This window comes from Hippopotamus amphibius, chromosome 10 (genome assembly GCF_030028045.1).
Source record: "Hippopotamus amphibius kiboko isolate mHipAmp2 chromosome 10, mHipAmp2.hap2, whole genome shotgun sequence".
Classification (NCBI taxonomy): Eukaryota; Metazoa; Chordata; class Mammalia; order Artiodactyla; family Hippopotamidae; genus Hippopotamus; species Hippopotamus amphibius.
In genome coordinates, this window is record NC_080195.1 from 18687638 (window position 1) to 18705387 (window position 17750).

General features: G+C 33.5%; 1 protein-coding gene across 8 annotated transcripts in view; it reads right to left on the reverse strand.

Moving 5' to 3' along the window:
* The window catches only part of TUSC3 (tumor suppressor candidate 3), a 174439-nt gene that overhangs the window by 25841 nt on the left and 130848 nt on the right, over positions 1-17750 (reverse strand). For 4 of the 8 annotated variants that reach the window (XM_057697255.1, XM_057697257.1, XM_057697256.1 and 1 more), the window contains exon 7: positions 5875-5938. The exons of the other annotated variants lie outside the window; for them this stretch is intronic. In XM_057697255.1, the coding sequence (XP_057553238.1) occupies positions 5875-5938 (64 nt within the window). The remainder of the gene's footprint in view (positions 1-5874; positions 5939-17750) is intronic. 8 annotated transcript variants of the gene reach the window in all.

Here is a 17750-nt window from a genome sequence, read left to right on the forward strand (position 1 = left end):
CTCCCAGCTATAAAATTGATAGCTAGTGGGAAGTTGCTGTATAACAAAAGGAGATCAACTTCATGGGAGATGTCTTGGAGGGCCGGGACAGGGAGGGTGGGGGGGAGTGGCGGGAGGGAGGGGATATGGGGATATGTGTGCAGATGCAGCTGATTCGCTTTGGTGTACCTCAGAGATGAGTACAAGAGTGTAAAGCAAATATATTCCAATAAAGAGTTTAAAAAAAAAAAAGGCAGCAAGGTCAGGAACCAAGTGTGACTTTGTACTCAGAATGTTTCCTGCGAAAATGAATTTTCTAGGCTTTAACAAGGAATAAACGGTGAACCTGCTTTAAACTTGATGGTTGTAATTAAGATACCTGAATGAAACTAAAATGGCTTTTTTTTTTTTTAAAGTCACATTTAGGAATTTGTTATCTAGGATTATCTTTTTTTTAAGCTCTTTATTTAAAGCTAAAGATACTTTTAAACTTAAGGACTTTGAGTTTTGAGAATTATTTAGCTTAAGTTCTACTATATCAGTGAAAACAGTTTCGGCTAAAAGAGAGCCTACATAATACTTAACAACTGGGGGAAAAAATCACAATTGTAACAAACATTGTTAGATAAAGGACTGATTTATCTATTTATCTAAATAAGGAAGAAGCTTGAAGATTATTCGCCAGAGTTAATGTGTAGGTCTTCTTTCATTGGGTGGAAGGCTGAATGACTAACGAAAGCTCCTACAAATCTCTGAGAGATTCTATGTCTAATTCTGGAATGAGATGCTTTTCTGTCATTTAACTGATGGGTGTAACCATTTGACTATACCTTATTAAAGAGTCTCAACATTAAAAGAGAATAAGAGATGTAAATATATACTAGATAGATTACAGTGTTCCTGAGACTTTTTCTATCGTTCTGAGATTGCAAATGCCCATGCCCGCCTGCCCCCCCCACACACACCCTTGTTCTATTTCATGTATTACTTTGCACATTTGCGTTGATTAATATCATAGCAATATACGCTTCAACTACTGTGCACTCTCCAGCTTCTCTGCTTATCCTGTCGATCACCTTCTTACTGCTAAAGAAGTCAAAATATTGATATGATCCTGCATAAAACAGAAGCTGCTGTTTGTGTAAATTATATACAAAACCCAGAGGCAACGAGCATCCTACTGAACTGTTAACACATACATTTGCATTGCATTACAATCCATTCTCAACTGCACATGGGCTGGGTTTACTGCTGCTCCTGGGAAGAGAAGCAGGACTGTCCATTTAAAGATAAACGCGAACAAATGTTGGAAAAAAGTCAGCACATTATAGAAGACTTTGTCTTCTATCTAAATCTAAAATATATTCAACTTGCATCCTCATTAATTTTCTTCTATAGTATGTTTCTCCTTGAATATAACACATAAAAATAAAAGAAACATTTGCTCTCTATCACAGATGAAAACAAATCAGAGTAAAAATCATACTCTTTTGTAATAAATGGAAAACAAATGTTTTTCTCATAGGAAAAGCACATGTGATCTTTACAAGAATATATATTTTTAAATATTTTAAAACTGTTATTATTGCTAGTAAAAATCTGTCTTTTATATCAGAACTTTTACTTCCAATTGATATTTATCTCATGTCATCTTCTTGAGATCCCAGAACTAGAGCACGTGCAGAATCAGGGGTCGGTCAAGATTTGCATCCTTGACAGTAAAGCCAGTCCTGGAACTCAGGTGTCTTGTCTCCAACTGGCACATATGGCACATAGAACATATCTTGATGAATTCAGATCAGGTTGAAATTTCTTAACGAGGTATGGGAAGATAGTCATTACCCAACCAATTAACCTTTCATCAATCTGCCCTTCAGTTTGTGAATACTCTCTCATTTTATATTTTTGTGCCTGTTGTACCTTCCACTGGAATATTCTCACTCATTCTCCACCTAGGGAGAAATTCCTTTTCTACTGTATCAAAACCCAGCTGAAAAGTCAGTTCAACATCTCCAGGCATCAAGTTGCTCCTTCCAAGTGTTGATTATTGCGTCTGTCCTACCAGATTAAAATTATTTCTCTATCAGTCTACCTTCTTGCAAGCAGCAAATACATTACATTTGCGTTCAGGTGTTAAAACATAACTTAAAGCAATTAAAATATTTTACTTGGAAAAATGTAAAGGATTATATGAATTAGTCTTAGAAAGTTCATATATTCCTTTTTAAAATGTCATAACATTTTTTATTCCTTTTTAAAATAGTTTTCTCTCAAAGACTACTTAGGATTTTTCTCCCCCTCCCCTGCCACCCCAAATAGGGTACTGAAATAAAACACTACTAACAGGAAGAAAAATCTTATTTTTACTCAATGTGAATTTATAACCTATGACATCAAATGACTCCATATGTTCTTTCTTAGGTTTTTTCAATAAAATTTTGTACATAGCAATTGCATCTAATGATCTTGCTTACTAAATTAGGAAGAGAAAACCAAAAGGCAGAAATGTTCTCTAAAGCTAAACAAAAAGTAACCACTTGGAATTTACAGTTTTTTACATAAAGAGAAAAAATATACATGCAAAATTACAAAAAATGACATGGTACGTTTAAAGATATCAGTAAACTCTTCCGAGTAAAAGTAAAATCAGAAATTATCATATAATGGCTTCTGTTAAACTTTTACTGATAATTTTAATGAGTCCACTATTTTAAAGGACATTTTCTCTTTTCATAGATACCTGTAAATAAAAATAACAGGAGCAATAAAGCCACAAATAGTTACTAGTCAGAAAGAGAATAGGGGCTTTTTAAATTCTACATATTACTGTTAAAAATCTACACGGAAGACTTCATACTGTTCATGAAATTTCTTTGCATCCTAAATCTCAGCTTGATGTCAATGAGCCATGAAATCAAACCTTGGGGGATTCCTGCCATAAAATGGAATGATGGTCTCAACACACCTTTTCATTCCTTTTGCTAGGTATTCCTGATGTGTTTAATAGACTAGGTGCTTTGAATAAAGTATACTGCTAAAATGCTACAACATGGATTGAAATCAGATAGAAAAGAAAAAAAAATCTATACAAATAAGAACCAAAAAGTTACCTGCAATACATATTCCCCTCTTTTCTGCAGGTTCACTTTCTGTGGTTTCAGTTACCCACAGTCTAAAAACATCAAATGGAAAAGTCCAGAAATAACTCATAAGTTTTAAATTAAGATTTAAATGCCATTCTGAGCAACATGATGAAACCTCACACCTTCCTGCCCTATCCCATCCAGATGTGTCATCCCTTTGTCCAGAGTATCCACACTGTATTCACAACCCATTTATTAGTCACTTAGTAGCCATCTTGTTACCAGATCAACTGTCGTGAGATCACAGTGCTTGTATTCAAGTGACCCTTTTTTACTTAATGATGGCCTCAAAGCACAGAAGTAGTGATGCTGGCAGTTTGGATATTCTCTTACTGTGCCTAATCTATAAATTAACCTTTATCATAGCTATGTATGTACAGGAAAAAATATAGTGTATGTAGGATTCGGTACTATCTGCAGTTTCAGGCATCCACTAGGAGTCCTGGAACATTTCCTATGGATTGGGCAGGGGGACTACTGTATTGTGTTTTAACACAAATGTGTTTTACTTCATAAATTAATTTATATAATTAAAACATAAAGGAGTAAGTATTGCGTTATCCTTAATTTTTAATAAGGATGAGATGTTCCTAGAAACATATTTGCAAATATTTCATTTTCTCACCTACATTCTCTCTAATGTACAGAAACTATTAATCTCTTACCATATGAAAGCTGGAAAAGAGAAACCGGGTAGTTAACTAATCAAGATCAGAAAATTTGAGAATGGAAGTGGAAATACCTGCATTTAAGTAAACAATCTGAGACAAACTAGAGCAAAAAATATGCATCATAGTGGCTTCTTAATTGTGAAGCCATAAAGCACATGGGTAATTAAATAAATGCAAGGAATGGGCTACAGATACCCACAGTTCCACGAATGCGTTCAACTATGAGTAGCCAAGGGTGAAAGGAATAAAAATGTTGAGAACTGATACAGAGGAAGATGGCTGATGCCGTTCAGTGAGTTTCAAACAGACAGTGTTTAGTTCCCCTCTAGTAGAAAATGGAGTCTTATAATCTCATTTCAAGCTTCTTTTCCAAGTTCAAATCTTCAAAAGGTGTCACTTTACTATCTTGTTAATTACACATGGTTAATGGGTTCAGTGAATCTCGCTCCAGAAAAAATCATGCCATTGTGTTCCCAGTGTAACTTTTAGAATTCTGAGAAATATCAATACCCTAGGACTATGTTTTCGGGTTTTTTGTTTTGTTTCTGGTCATCTGCATCTTTGTCAAATGTTAAAGAATCAACCAGAAAATGTTTACACACAGTATCTGTGACCAGCAAAGTTCTGAGAGAGAAAGATGGGAAAATATAACGGGAAAAACCAAAGCCCTTAGTGAGTACTAGATGTTCTCTTTGTGCTATCTCACATTCCACAGAGAAGTGCTATGTAGGTAGTTTGCTAACCCTGGTTTTACAAGTGAGGAAGTTTGTGAGCTTCTTGAGAACTGGAAGCGCTTTTAAGTACCTGCCACCCCTTTCCTCCACTAGGGTTAATAGAAGGCTCGGTATATCCTGGTGCCTGATGCACTGGCCAGAACATATTATGCAAGTAGAAGAGAACTAAAGGTGGCAAATACATATTTACTGGTGGATTAAAGAATGCACTGTTAGAGCACAACAAAGTAATCAAATGCAAAAGCTTCAATGGTATTAAAAGGTAGTCTTTTCTATCCAGAATAAAATTAAAAACTTCATGATATCATGACTGACACTTATTCATGAAATCCTATAAATAATAATAATAAAATATTATATATAAAACCTGTACAACTGGTAGACCATAAAAACAAAACAAAACACAAAAAAACTGAATTCTAATCCTAGTTCTTCCTCCAACCTAAGGCAAGTCAATTAAATTTTGTGGGTTTTAGTTTTGCTAGCTATAAAATGAAATTTTGGCCTAGGTGAGTTCTAAGAATCCTCAAAGGTTTAAATAATTATGGTTACAGCAAATACTGGAGAATTTGGTCTGGACTGCTTCATTTGAATATGAATGTTAGTAACCAGGAGAGTAATTAAATTTTATAAATGACACTGTAAGGCACACTTTAAATCCTGATGTGTTCAACACTAAATTTAACATACAAATGTTTCCCCAGGACTCACACAAATGTCAATATTCCTCCAAAGTACAACTGTTTGCCCAAAAAGTAACCTTACTTCATTCTAGTAATATTTAGTTTGTTTTTAGGTACATGATCCTTACCTCTTTCCTGTCCTGCTATCTTCTTTACCCTTGTACCTCTAAATCATAAATTGTACGGTATTATCTAATTCATAACATTTAGTTTGCTATGTTCCAAAAAGATGTCTAATTATCCTAAATCTCCCTCTTCTCACTTACTATGACATTTAAGGGCACCAGTACTAAGATAATTTTTTTATCCTGCTTTTTATATTATAGGACACTTTTTTCTCCCCATTAAGATCCTAAAGGGTAAAACCATTACAAATCTCACAAAAAAACTCTAGCCAGAGATAATCAATGCAGAGCAAAAGCTATACTTCAAAATTCAATAGTCAGTTAAAAAAAAAAAAGAAAATTATAGCCTATTAATGGTTCAGAATTTTAAAAATTACATTGTAAGAGAAAATAATTAGCATAAGAATTAGGAAATTAGTCACATGGTAAAGTTTAAAATTTAATGTCTTAAGAGTCTTGATATTTGTTAGAAAAAAATCAATTTGATAGCATGCAGCTTTGCTTTGTCCTTTTCAATCCATCAGTGTTTTAAAGGATACTTAGTACCAGAATAATGTGTGACTCTGCCACGAATTGAGCCTGGCTGCTCCCATGAATGTAGCTCTATAAAACAAGACAAAGAAGCAAAAATTACAATCTGGGGAAAGCAGATTTTTGGTAGTTCTTTTCTTTGTATTGTATAGTTTTATGCCTTGAAGATAAACAATGGATGAATCTATGAATTAAGCCCCTGTTTATAGTTTTTGAATAAAATAATTATTAGTTATTTTTGAATAAAATAATTATCAGTTAACTAGAAATAAGAGATGAAAATGTTGGTTGCTTATGTAACTGTAAGCTGTAGAAAGCAACCTAATAGCAGAAGCAAACTTAATATAAGTTGTTAAAAGGTTTACCACAAACACATACACACAACGTAATGATTCTTCCAGAGTGACTGTAAAATGTACTTAATAGAACATAAGGTACAAATGAGAGCAACTAAGTTTAATGACTCTCCATCCTTCAAAGTAAGTAAAAAATGATCTATTAAAGTTATATGACTTTCCCACATTATCAAAGTTTTAAAAATAAGGAGATAGCTTTATAAATGCATTCATTTTATTAGAGAGTTTCAACTGATTTTTTTCAAAACATAATTATTAAAATTGTTTAACCCCATTGAGGAATGTACAGTGTTCTATACCTAGTAGGAGCTATACTGGCTGATACCAGTCAGCTGCAGACATTTGACAAAAATCTCCATCCAGGATATTTTGCTGATGCCCACAGTATTTCTACTTTAATGGAAAGAGTATTTAACTAGGAGTCAGAAAGTTATTCCTTCTTGTCCTCAACCCTGGGCACGTCACCAAATCACTCAGATACTCAATATGCCCTCATCCATAAAGCTAGGAACTGCATTAGATGATTCCTACCATCTTTTGGAAGCACAGACAATCTTGTGTGTATTGTCATCAATTCTGTCTTCGTATTTTCATGTGAAGGCTACTCTTGATCTTCTGACCTAAACTGTCTTTGTTTCCATCTCTGATTTCTCAGTCATTTGTAGTGCAGCTGCCTCATTCAAAGGTGTGTTTGGAAATATTTTTAAAGCACAGCTTCAAGCAAACTGACTGAAAAAATAGCTATTCCTCATTCATTCACATTATAGCTTCTGAGGAATCCTATCATGTTTTCTTTTTATTCTATTAAATATTACTAATGAATGACAATAGTATAGCAAAACAAATACTATAAGCTATGTGCTTGACATTCCTTCGTCTGATTAGAAACTAAGATCTTCAGAACTAAGAAGTGAAGGTTTTATTATTCTAATAACTTTAACAGCATAGATAGTAACAAATACAACCATATCAAGTACTAATAACAACTACCCTTTATCAAGCACTCATTTTGTGTTTAACACAAGTTCCACATGCAATATCTCCCTTAATTCTAATCATCATAACAAAGCAGGTATGCTTTGGCAAAAGTTCCTTACAAGAAAAAAAAAAAAAATGTGCTCACACTAATCCCAGAGAGATGTGATTTTGAATTTTGATCACTGAAAAAATGTAACTTATTTACAAAAAAGCATTTATGACACCAAGAAAATGGCAAATGAAAACTAAGATTTGATATTGTCTGGTGTTACCCAAATGATAGTTTCAGTTCAAGGTCAAATCCACAAAAGCACGTTTGGTCCTTTCTTTCATTTTAAAATACATGATTGCAAAATGAACCGAGAGCTTGTCAACAGCTAGAGGAAACACTGCTGTGATTATAATTTACCATCTACATGAATTCTTTCTGTCCCATCTTTTCATGCAGTTTGACTCAAATTAGTTATGAAATTTCATTTGTTCATTTTCCTTCCCCCTTCTGGCATATGTCACGAAAAATTACCTGTGTGAATCCTTTCAGCCTTTTTTCAGGCCCTTATTTACAATTTCCTGTACAAGAACAGCAGACTTGAAATTTAAGAAAATATTTAAGTGATAATCTTTCAATTGTCTAGCATATGATTCTCATTCTTTGCAACAGAAATACTGCAACAGCAATAAAAGAAAACATGATGATTTATTGTCAACATAAAATCAGAATGTAGGATGAAACTCGTGTTTTCTTTGGCAGGACTTCGGAGAAGTCAAAAGGGTTGCCTCATTGCTCTTAAATAAACTTATGTCTTTAAAGTTAATCTTGGCTATTTAACATTTAAGCCACTGCTTTCCTGATCAAAGCCTATATACAATGAAGGATCCATTTTTTATATATGATAGAATTATTTCTTTTTTTTACACCATGTAACTCTAAATAAAGAAGATGCTATTTTAAAATATATTAGTTAGTAGGAATGCAGCAATGACAACCCTAGGCCTGAGTCTCCTTTGTGTGCTCACGTACCCAGAACTAAAATGAAATCATCTTTATTATTTCCTTCTCAGTTTTCTTTCTGAGAATACTGACATCCAGGAAGAGATTCTTTTGAACTGTTAAGATATATTATCTTATTCAGTGTTAAGTTTAATAGCAGTACTTACAGGCATTCTATGATCTTCCCACTGTATGATACTATAATCTTGCTTAAGATGGAACCTATTATTTGAGTCTTCAGTAAATAAACAAAGTATGAGAACAGGCAAGTGGGTGAGTGGGCTTCTGTTGGCAAATGGGAGTATTGGGGTCACCACTGCTGGTGCACAAAACAAGTGGAAATCCCAAGGTACTTAGCACTCCGACATTCTAATAAAAGATGTCTCTATTTCTTGATAGTTACATATTCCTAGCCCTTTCTGTAGAGGTCCTCTTTTTATTCATCAAACTACATAAGCTTCTCTGAGGTAGCACTCGTTCTTGCTAGGCTGCTAGACCAAAGCGCAGATGTGATATAGATCATACAATGACTAGGTGAAGTCCTCCTGGATTTATCTGAAAGAAGAGATATAAATAGGTATTATCTACCTCTAGGTGGCAAAGAATGCCACTGGGTTGATTTCCCCAGGCTAGTAAGGGTGTGATTGGTTTTATTCAAACTCTTCTCTACAAAAAGCTGTTGGCTCTGCTAGTACAGTGGAGAACTGGCGGTCCTTATGAGCTTCACCTGAATTACAGCAGTAATTAGACTGGTAGTTCACATATTGTAAAGGGGGGAGAAAAAGTAAAACAGAACAACAAAAACAAGAAACTCCAATCAATACTAAGGAAATCCTCAGCAGAATATGCTGAAATAGTTAATTATAACTGGCCCTCCCTAGAAGGTCAGCCAATGAGAACACGGACTGCAGGGCTGGAAAACTCTGTGGATACTATAAAACAACCCTACGCCGCAGCCACTGGTGAGATAGCTACTGGGGATAAACTACGTTTGGAGAAGCACCTTTTCTTTTTGAACAAAACCGATAATATGATTGATGAGAGAGCTTCTCATATTCACTGTGCTTTCAAAATGTTGAGAGGTTAAAAAAAAGTGACATCGTAAGACTAGGTTTCTTTCAAGTGTACAGCAAAAACTTAAAAGGTCCTATGATTCAGCTTCTAAGTAATTTTAGTAATTAATATTTTCTTGACAACACATTTCTAGACTTACTATAGGTTTTCTTTTATTTACTAATGAATGAAAGCTTGAAATGCACAGTATACTCTCGGAATTTTTTTGGTAACTAAAGTAGTAAGTTCAAAATGAAAAGTTATTTGTTATATTCTTCTTTATAAAATCCAACAGAACAGCTTTTGATATAAGATACACTGAATATGTAAATCTACAATGCAAAAGTTTTGGTAACTCTGTCATATCAGATATATATGAAAAGTATAATTTAGTAAAAATATGTGGGCTTTTCCCCTTTTTATCCTTGGAAAAAAAATCAACCATCAGGGAGCATTACTATTCTCAAGTCATTATTATAAGCGTAATCTACAAGGCAAGAGCAACAACGACAAAAACAACTAATATAGCTTAAAATTTACATTATTCTGTGTTAAAAATAAAATCACTCATTTCCTATCACTGAACTTTTTGCATCTGTGATTGGTGTAAGAAATGCATTAGGAACAGAGTTTCTCTTTTGCCCTATTCTAGCTTTGCAAATAAATTCAGTGATTTCCCCCAGGAAAGCCATTTAACCTCTCTTTAATTCATTTCCCTGGTACAGATCATTTTTTGTTACTTATGGGGCTATTAGGTGGTAAAAAGATGCTATTATCAAGAAAAGTCTATAAAATGCATTTAAACAGAAAATAAACAAAAAAAGGACCACTGTCTTTTGAAGCATAGTCTCTCATGTTTTCCCTCTTCTATTTTGGATTATCTGTGAAAATGGATATTCACATCTTCACTCCCAGTGCTCACATGATAATCTTTGATAATCCTATATATGGAAGCATATTCACGTGGATGAAAGTACCCTGGCTGGCTAGGCAATTATTCCTTCATAGTGAATCTTTTAGCATATCTACTAGATCATCCTTTGATCCTGTTTGTACTTGGTATTTTTTCCTGTGACCACCTCACTGATTGCAACATGAGTAAAACATAGCTCAGTCCGGGTCCTCTTACATCATGCTGGACGACCTGCTACGACAGTTTTTCTAGTCCAGTCCTTCCGATAGCTTTGGTCCTTGAAACTTCTCTTCTATTGTCCTAAGAATGATACTCTCTCTAAAGTTCACCTAATGCCAACTGCTTCAGAAGTCCAGTGTCATCCATTTTCTCCGAATGTCCAGGATCAACTGCATTCTGATGAGCAAGTCTGGAAAATCACTGCCTCTAAATCTTTGACATCAGAGACTTTATCTTGACTTTTGATGTGAAATATAGCACAACGGTATGATAAATGAAACCTGTCTCAGAAGTGAAAATGACGCTGATAAGGATTCAGATATTAGACCCATATAACACTGCTGACAGTACCGCGGCTCTGCAGGCCTTGAGAATGGGTTTAACTAATGATGGATGCTACTGGCTAAGCATGCTAACCTGCCACATGAGACATCAAATTCTTGGTGTGGTTTTCTACTTCTTTAAGCCTAGTGTTTGAAGGCTTCAATTAAAGGCTCCTCTAATCTTTACTCTCCAGTCTCTCACTTCTAACTAAAACTTCCAAAATCACCACTATCATTAGTCTACTGCTCACAAATCTTTGAAAATTTAAAATTGCTTGGAGGCCAAAGCCCTCGGCAATTAAATCAAACACTTTTGAATCAATCAATTAATCAATCAAACCAACAAATATCTACGCAGTATGAGATACTGTATTCCATAATATAAGAAAACAAGTAAATATAAAATGTGGTGTTTTTGCTCAAAAGGAAACATAGTAACATGTACATAACGAGATATCTCATCACACAGACAAAATAAAATGAGGGCACTGTGCTTAACACTCTAGAATTAGTAGACCAAGATCTGAGTCTGTGCTTGAGTTGCCTCCTTCGTAAATGCAGGTAATAATAATATCTTTCTTACTGAGAATTGCTATAGGACTGAACAGATCAGAAGTTAATAAAATTAGCTACTAAATTACATGGTATTTGGTAAGGACTCTATAATTTTGGCTGTCAACTTCGCTGTGTGTTCAGTGAGTTCTAGAGAAATATAAAAGATGACATTACTGCAGGGTACAAAGATGGTTGACTGTAAACAGGGTATTTCAGTGGAGACTATGTTGAGATAAATTAGGAATACTGGGAGAGGATTTTAAACAGGTAGACTGTGACGAGGAAATTAACAGAGGATGGGAAGGGTTTGGAGGTAGAAATGATTAGGATGCCACAGTAAATACATTTATTTTCACACTATTTCTATTAAAAAAAATTACATCTCAGTAAAAGAAAAAAATAATAATAATAAAAAATATGGCCTCCAAACATCCTATCCTCATTTCTACCCCTACATGGGTTCTAAAGGCTGTTCCATTTTTTTTCTTCCTGACCCATATCAAGGAATGATCTTCATTCTTACTGGATAACCAAAATTCAGCTTGATTTAATACCAACTCAAATTCTACCTCTTTTTAATAAAACTTTCCCAGATAATTTTGCCTCAGGGTAATTAATAGTTAATGCTCTTAAACTATTATAATACTATTACATTTAATCTATATCTTAGTCACATATGGATTTATAATGTTAGGGTTCTGCACTTAAAACTCACATGAATAACTGTCTCAGGAAAAAAGATATATTATTTATAGAATACAGAACATTTCTGTTATTTAAAAAAAAGAGGCTTCAAATACTTGCTTCAACATATTTTAAAACAATTTAAATAAAAAATATATTTAAACACTACAGTGAAATGTAAAATGACTGTAGAACTGTGTATATTTACTGTAATTCAGGAATTTAAAAAAAAATCTAGAACATCTATTAATAGCTTCGTATTTTTTAAGTCTTAAATGAAGCTAACAAATGAAACTAAATTCCTCAAAAATGGCATAAAGAACAGTTAAACTCAGGACATTTCATATATAAATCTTAGAGAAAAAGTGATGATGTAAACAACTATGTAGAGTGAATGTTATTTAAAATTAATAAAATCAGAGTTTACTCTCTTCAGATTCAGACTGAGCTCATTAAATAATGATTTGTTTTTAGTAAGCAGTTTTTTGCCAATAAAAATTTTTGGCAATATCAAAAATATTGATATTTGGTGGTTATTAGTATATACTATAAGCATATAATTAAGAAAAACATATTTCTCCAGAGATTTCAAAAGTTTTCCTATTTCTCCATCACTAGTAATTAATGCATTACAAATGTACTTTTGTATCAGTGTATTACAGGGGCATATTTGTATGTACGTAATGATTTTTTTACACAATTTGCTTTTGTATATAATTCCATTTTTAAAACATTGGCTTTTTCTTTATAGATTTTAAAAATCTTACATTAGAGCTTGCAAATATCAAAATGCAAACTTACCTTCACATACTGAAAGTTTGTGACACTATAAGTATATAGATTGTTTAAAGACTAAAGCTTCTCTTTCAACTGTGCTTTTTCTCTCTGTTTTTAAAAACTGGCTAATTCATAAGAAATTCCTCAGATTTGTTCTTAAACAGAAGTACACATTAGGGGGAAAAAGGCATTCAAAAATTTTGCACTGGGATATTTAAGTTCAGTCAAAACTCATAGATTTAAGACTTTTGAATTTCTGTACGTAAATTATATGCCAATTCAAAAGAGATATATTTTCAAAGAAATATTATCTGGAAAAAACGAGCAGAAACAAACGAGCCTTTTCATCCTATCTATAATAAAATTCTTCCATGAGTTTTTCATTTATAATCAGGAAGCACTTATTTCAAGAATAACCAGTACTGCTGGAGAAATCTGAAATGACTTTTTACTGATTTTCTTTTACTATGTTTTTCCATCAGAATATTTTATTTTTTTAATTAAAATTTTATTGGAGTATAGTTGATTTACAATGTTAGTTTCAGGTGTACAGCAGAGTGATTCAGTTATATACACACACACATTCATTCTTTTTTAGATTCTTATGCAGGTTATCACAGAATATTGAGTAGAGTTCCCTGTGCTATAAAGTAAGTCCTTGTTGATTATCTAATTTATATATGGTAGTGTGTCTGTGTTCATCCCAAGCTCCTGATTTATTCCTCCTCCCACATTTCCTCTTTGGTAACCATAAGTTTCTTTTCTATGTCTGTGAGTCTGTTTCTGTTTTGTAAATAAGCTTATTTGTATCTTTTAAAAAATCAGATTCCACATATGAGTGATATCATATGATATTTGTCTTTGTATGACTTACTTCACTTGGTATGATAATCTCTAGGTCCATCTATGTTGCTGCAAATGGCATTATTTCATTCTTTTTAATGGCTGAGTAATATTCCATTGTATACATGTACCACATCTTTATTGATTCCTCTGTTGATGGACACTTGGGTTGCTTCCATGTCTTGGCTATTGTAAATAGTGCTGCAGTGAACACTGGGGTGTATATATCTTTTTGAATTATGGTTTTCTCTGGATATATGCCCAGGAGTGGAATTGCTGTATCATATGATAGTTCAAGTTTTAGCTTTTTAAGGAACCTTCATACTGTTCTCCATAGTGGTTGTATCAATTTACATTCCCATCAACAGTGCAGGAGGATTCCCTTCTCCACACCCTCTCTAGCATTTGTTATTTGTAGACGTTTTGATGATGGCCATTCTGACCAACATGAGGTGGTACCTCATTGTAGTTTTCATCTGCATTTCTCTAATAGTGATGTTGAGCATTTTTCATGTGCCTGATTCTTAATAAGACTAAATTGAAAAAAAAACCTTAAACTAGCAAGATAGAGAACAAGAAATTGTATATTTATCATTTATGCTAAGAAAGAAGAATAACCTAGGAATTTATTTATTCAGTATTGAAAATCTGCTTTGGATTAATACCAGATGCTTTAAGATAGCTCACAACTTTTCATTAGTATAATTAACATAAAATATAACTTAAAATGCAGTATATGCATTATAATGCAGAAATTTGAGGTAATTAAAACATTTTATGGCTAGAAAGAAGGCATGAGAGTTCTGTTTTATTCCTCTATCTTTAGATTATAGCATAACTTCAATAAACTTTGGCTTCAAAAATTAAAATTTCAAAACAAAGTAATTTTTTATTTGCTATATTTATATAAATTTATAGGTCACTTATCCAAATCCTTTATAAATGTGCAATATGTACTCAATTAAGCACTTTTAAAATGAGACGTGAATAAGTGACCAGTGGTTTTTATGAGACATATGTTTAACAAATGTCCCAATTGAACAGTCATGCTCTCTTATGGGCTGAACTGTATACCCCTCTGCCACGTGCCATATGTTTAAGTACCTCAGGAGGTGGAGATGGAGTCCTTAGAGAGGTAACCAAATTAACATGAGGACATCAGGGTGGGCCTAAATCTGACTGCTCTCCTTGTGAGGAGGACACAGACATGCACAGAGGAAAGATCAGGTAAAACAGACACAGGGAGGAGAAGGCAGAGCCATCTATCTAAAAGCTAAGGAGGGAGGCCTCTGAGGAAACCAACCCTGCTGACACCTTGATCTCAGACTTCTAGTCCCTAGAACTATGAACAATAAATTTTTGTGGTTTAAGCCACCCAATCTGCGGTACTTTGTTATGGCAGCCCTAACAAACTGACACGTATTCCAAGTGACAAAAAATGACTGTTAGTTTACTAAAAAATCCTTTTTTGTTGACACTGATGTTTGAGGTTCTCCGTGTCAGCTTCCTTCTGAACAGTAATATCAACATGTTTAGATTTTACACTTAAAAATGTAATATTAATTTTAAATGCTTACAAATTATATACACATGTATTTTTTACACATGAACATGTGTAAAAAAGCTTAGAAAAGCAATTGGAAAGATCTGCACAAAACTGTAAACCACTGTTAACTGTGGAACAAGTTTTACAAGTTGAGAGAGGAATAAGGAAAAAGGAGACATATTTTCTTTTACATAGTTCTGTATTATTTGAATCTTTTACAACATTTACAAAAATATTTGTGGATTACTTGGGGAACAACATGTTCTTTTAAAGAAAGGCAAAAAGTTTTACTCTTATCATCAAGTAGTTTATAAATTCTAGGAAAGTAAGAATTGCTTGCAAATGCTGTGGATTTTAAAAATGACTGAAAAGTGTCCAGCTGATTTAACAACGTGGAAAGCCCTGGAGAACCTGGTATGATTTTCAGGGGAGTGATGGGTAGAGCAGTCAGACAGAAGGACACGGGGAGTGACCAGAAATGAAATGAGTTCTTGGGCATAGACAGTCCTTTTGGTGTCTCACATAGGGAATAAGGTTATCTAATGAGTGTGAAGACTAGGAGACAGATGTACTACTGAGAAACTTTAGGAACGAACACTGCGGAATACATCCAATCAAACTTTATTATTTTCCATAATATCTTATAAGTAGCAATCAAGTAAACAGTAGAGCTTAACAGGAAAGGGTATTGACAAGGAGGATATGGTTGAAAAAAAGAGGATGGAGATTCTGGAAGAAAGGTTGACCTTAGTGTCCTTGGGGGACCAGTTGAGTCCCTCGGAAGAGGGTGAGAGAACAGGAAAATATGAGAGATCGAAGAAAATGGACAAGGAAGGAAGGCCAGAATAATCAGGAATAAGAGAACAGAAGAAATTGAATTCAATGATATTAATCTCAAGTTTGAGAGCTTGGTTTTGGAAACGTTATAAGTTTTGATGAGGTTTCAAGTAAATAGTTCCTAAATGAGCAGTTTAAATGGAATGAATGGTAGGTTATAAAATTTAAAGAGAAAAAAATGATAATATGAAGCCAGTATGCTAAAAGAATCGACAGCATGGGTGCTCTGAACAAAGGGACTGAAAAAAAAAAAGTCATATATGAAGACAGAAGAATGAATTAGAGAACCTTTAAAAGTCTTTTAAGACCCTCTAATCTTATTTTTCAATGAAGTTACTACATGATTGTCTTCAATATTATAAATAGATGTTTTCCAAAAAGAATATAAATGACACAAAGAATATTCAATCCTAAGAAATAAAAATATAACATCATTTACATAAGTGCTGCAAATCAACTTAATGGGATACTTTTCCTCTTGAAAATATTAAAAAAAAAATCAAGGGCTGCACAATTCTAATTTACCCTACTTAATTGCAATTAATACATCGCATGGTAGCTACTGCAATGTTTTCTTTAACAAATCACAACAACATGTATTCATAAAGTTAATTTCTTATTTATGGTTTCCTTTCAGTTCCTAAAAATATAGTGAAAACCTGACTATATCAAACTGGGGGGAGAAGGAAGGTGTAAATTTAAAAACAAATTCTCAAACAGAATAACTCTAATTGTTAAGTAAAAGTTCAAAAGCGGAAAACCTGTTCAGTAAAAGATAAAATATATTGGCAATTAGCATCATCTTTATGGATAGAAACAATCAAGGTACTATTGTTCACTTAAAGATATTTTCTTGAGCAAACTAAACTCAGTCAAAACTGTTTACAGCTTTAATTTGCTTAGTAAACCGGGCCTGTACAGTATAACAGTGTACTCATCTGAAGATAATGTTAAACTATCACAAACTCTAAAATTGAGTCCTTTTTTTTAATTGAAATATAGTTGATTTATAATATTATGTTAGTTTCAGGTGTACAGCATAGTGATTCAGGGTTTTTGCAGATTATATTCCATTACAGGTTATTACAAGATATTAGGTATAACGCCTTGCACTATATGGTAAATTCTTGTTGCTTATTTTATGTAGTTTGTATATATGAATCTCATATATATTGAGTTCTTAATTAATGCTTAAAGCAATTTAAAAATATATGTACCTTTCTTTAAAGTGTAGTGACCTATTTTATAAGATAAGCTTTTGGTTTAGAAAAAAATAAATTATCAGTGGCATCAATGTTTGGAAATTTTTATCCTTTCAATCTTCCAAATAATGTTTGAGGAAAAAAAAAAAGCAGAATCTTCTATGCCTAGTGGATTAATTCTGGAACCCTATAAGAGAAGGGGGAGACTCCCAAAATGTGATCCTAGGACTTAAGGAGTTCAACACTGAGGAAAAACTTAGAAGAATTCTTAAGAAGAAAATTTTTATTAATTTTTATTATAAAGGAGAGAGAAGATGACAAGAAAACAAAGGAGAAAGGAGAAAAAGGAGGAAGTAGCTTGGGGAATATGCTTGTTACATGTGCATGACCAGGAGCAGGCCTGGATTTAGGCAGAAGTTCTGCAACTTCCTGTACTAAAATGCAGGAAACTCTAGAGGGGTGGGTTGAAGGGATTAACTGGTGAATAAGGGAAGTGTGGCAGTGGCTTCTGGAATGCAGGCTACATTGATCTGGTGCTGGTTATATAGCTGTGTTCTCTGCATGAAAATTAACTAAGCCACACACTTAGGATTTGTGGCACTTTCTT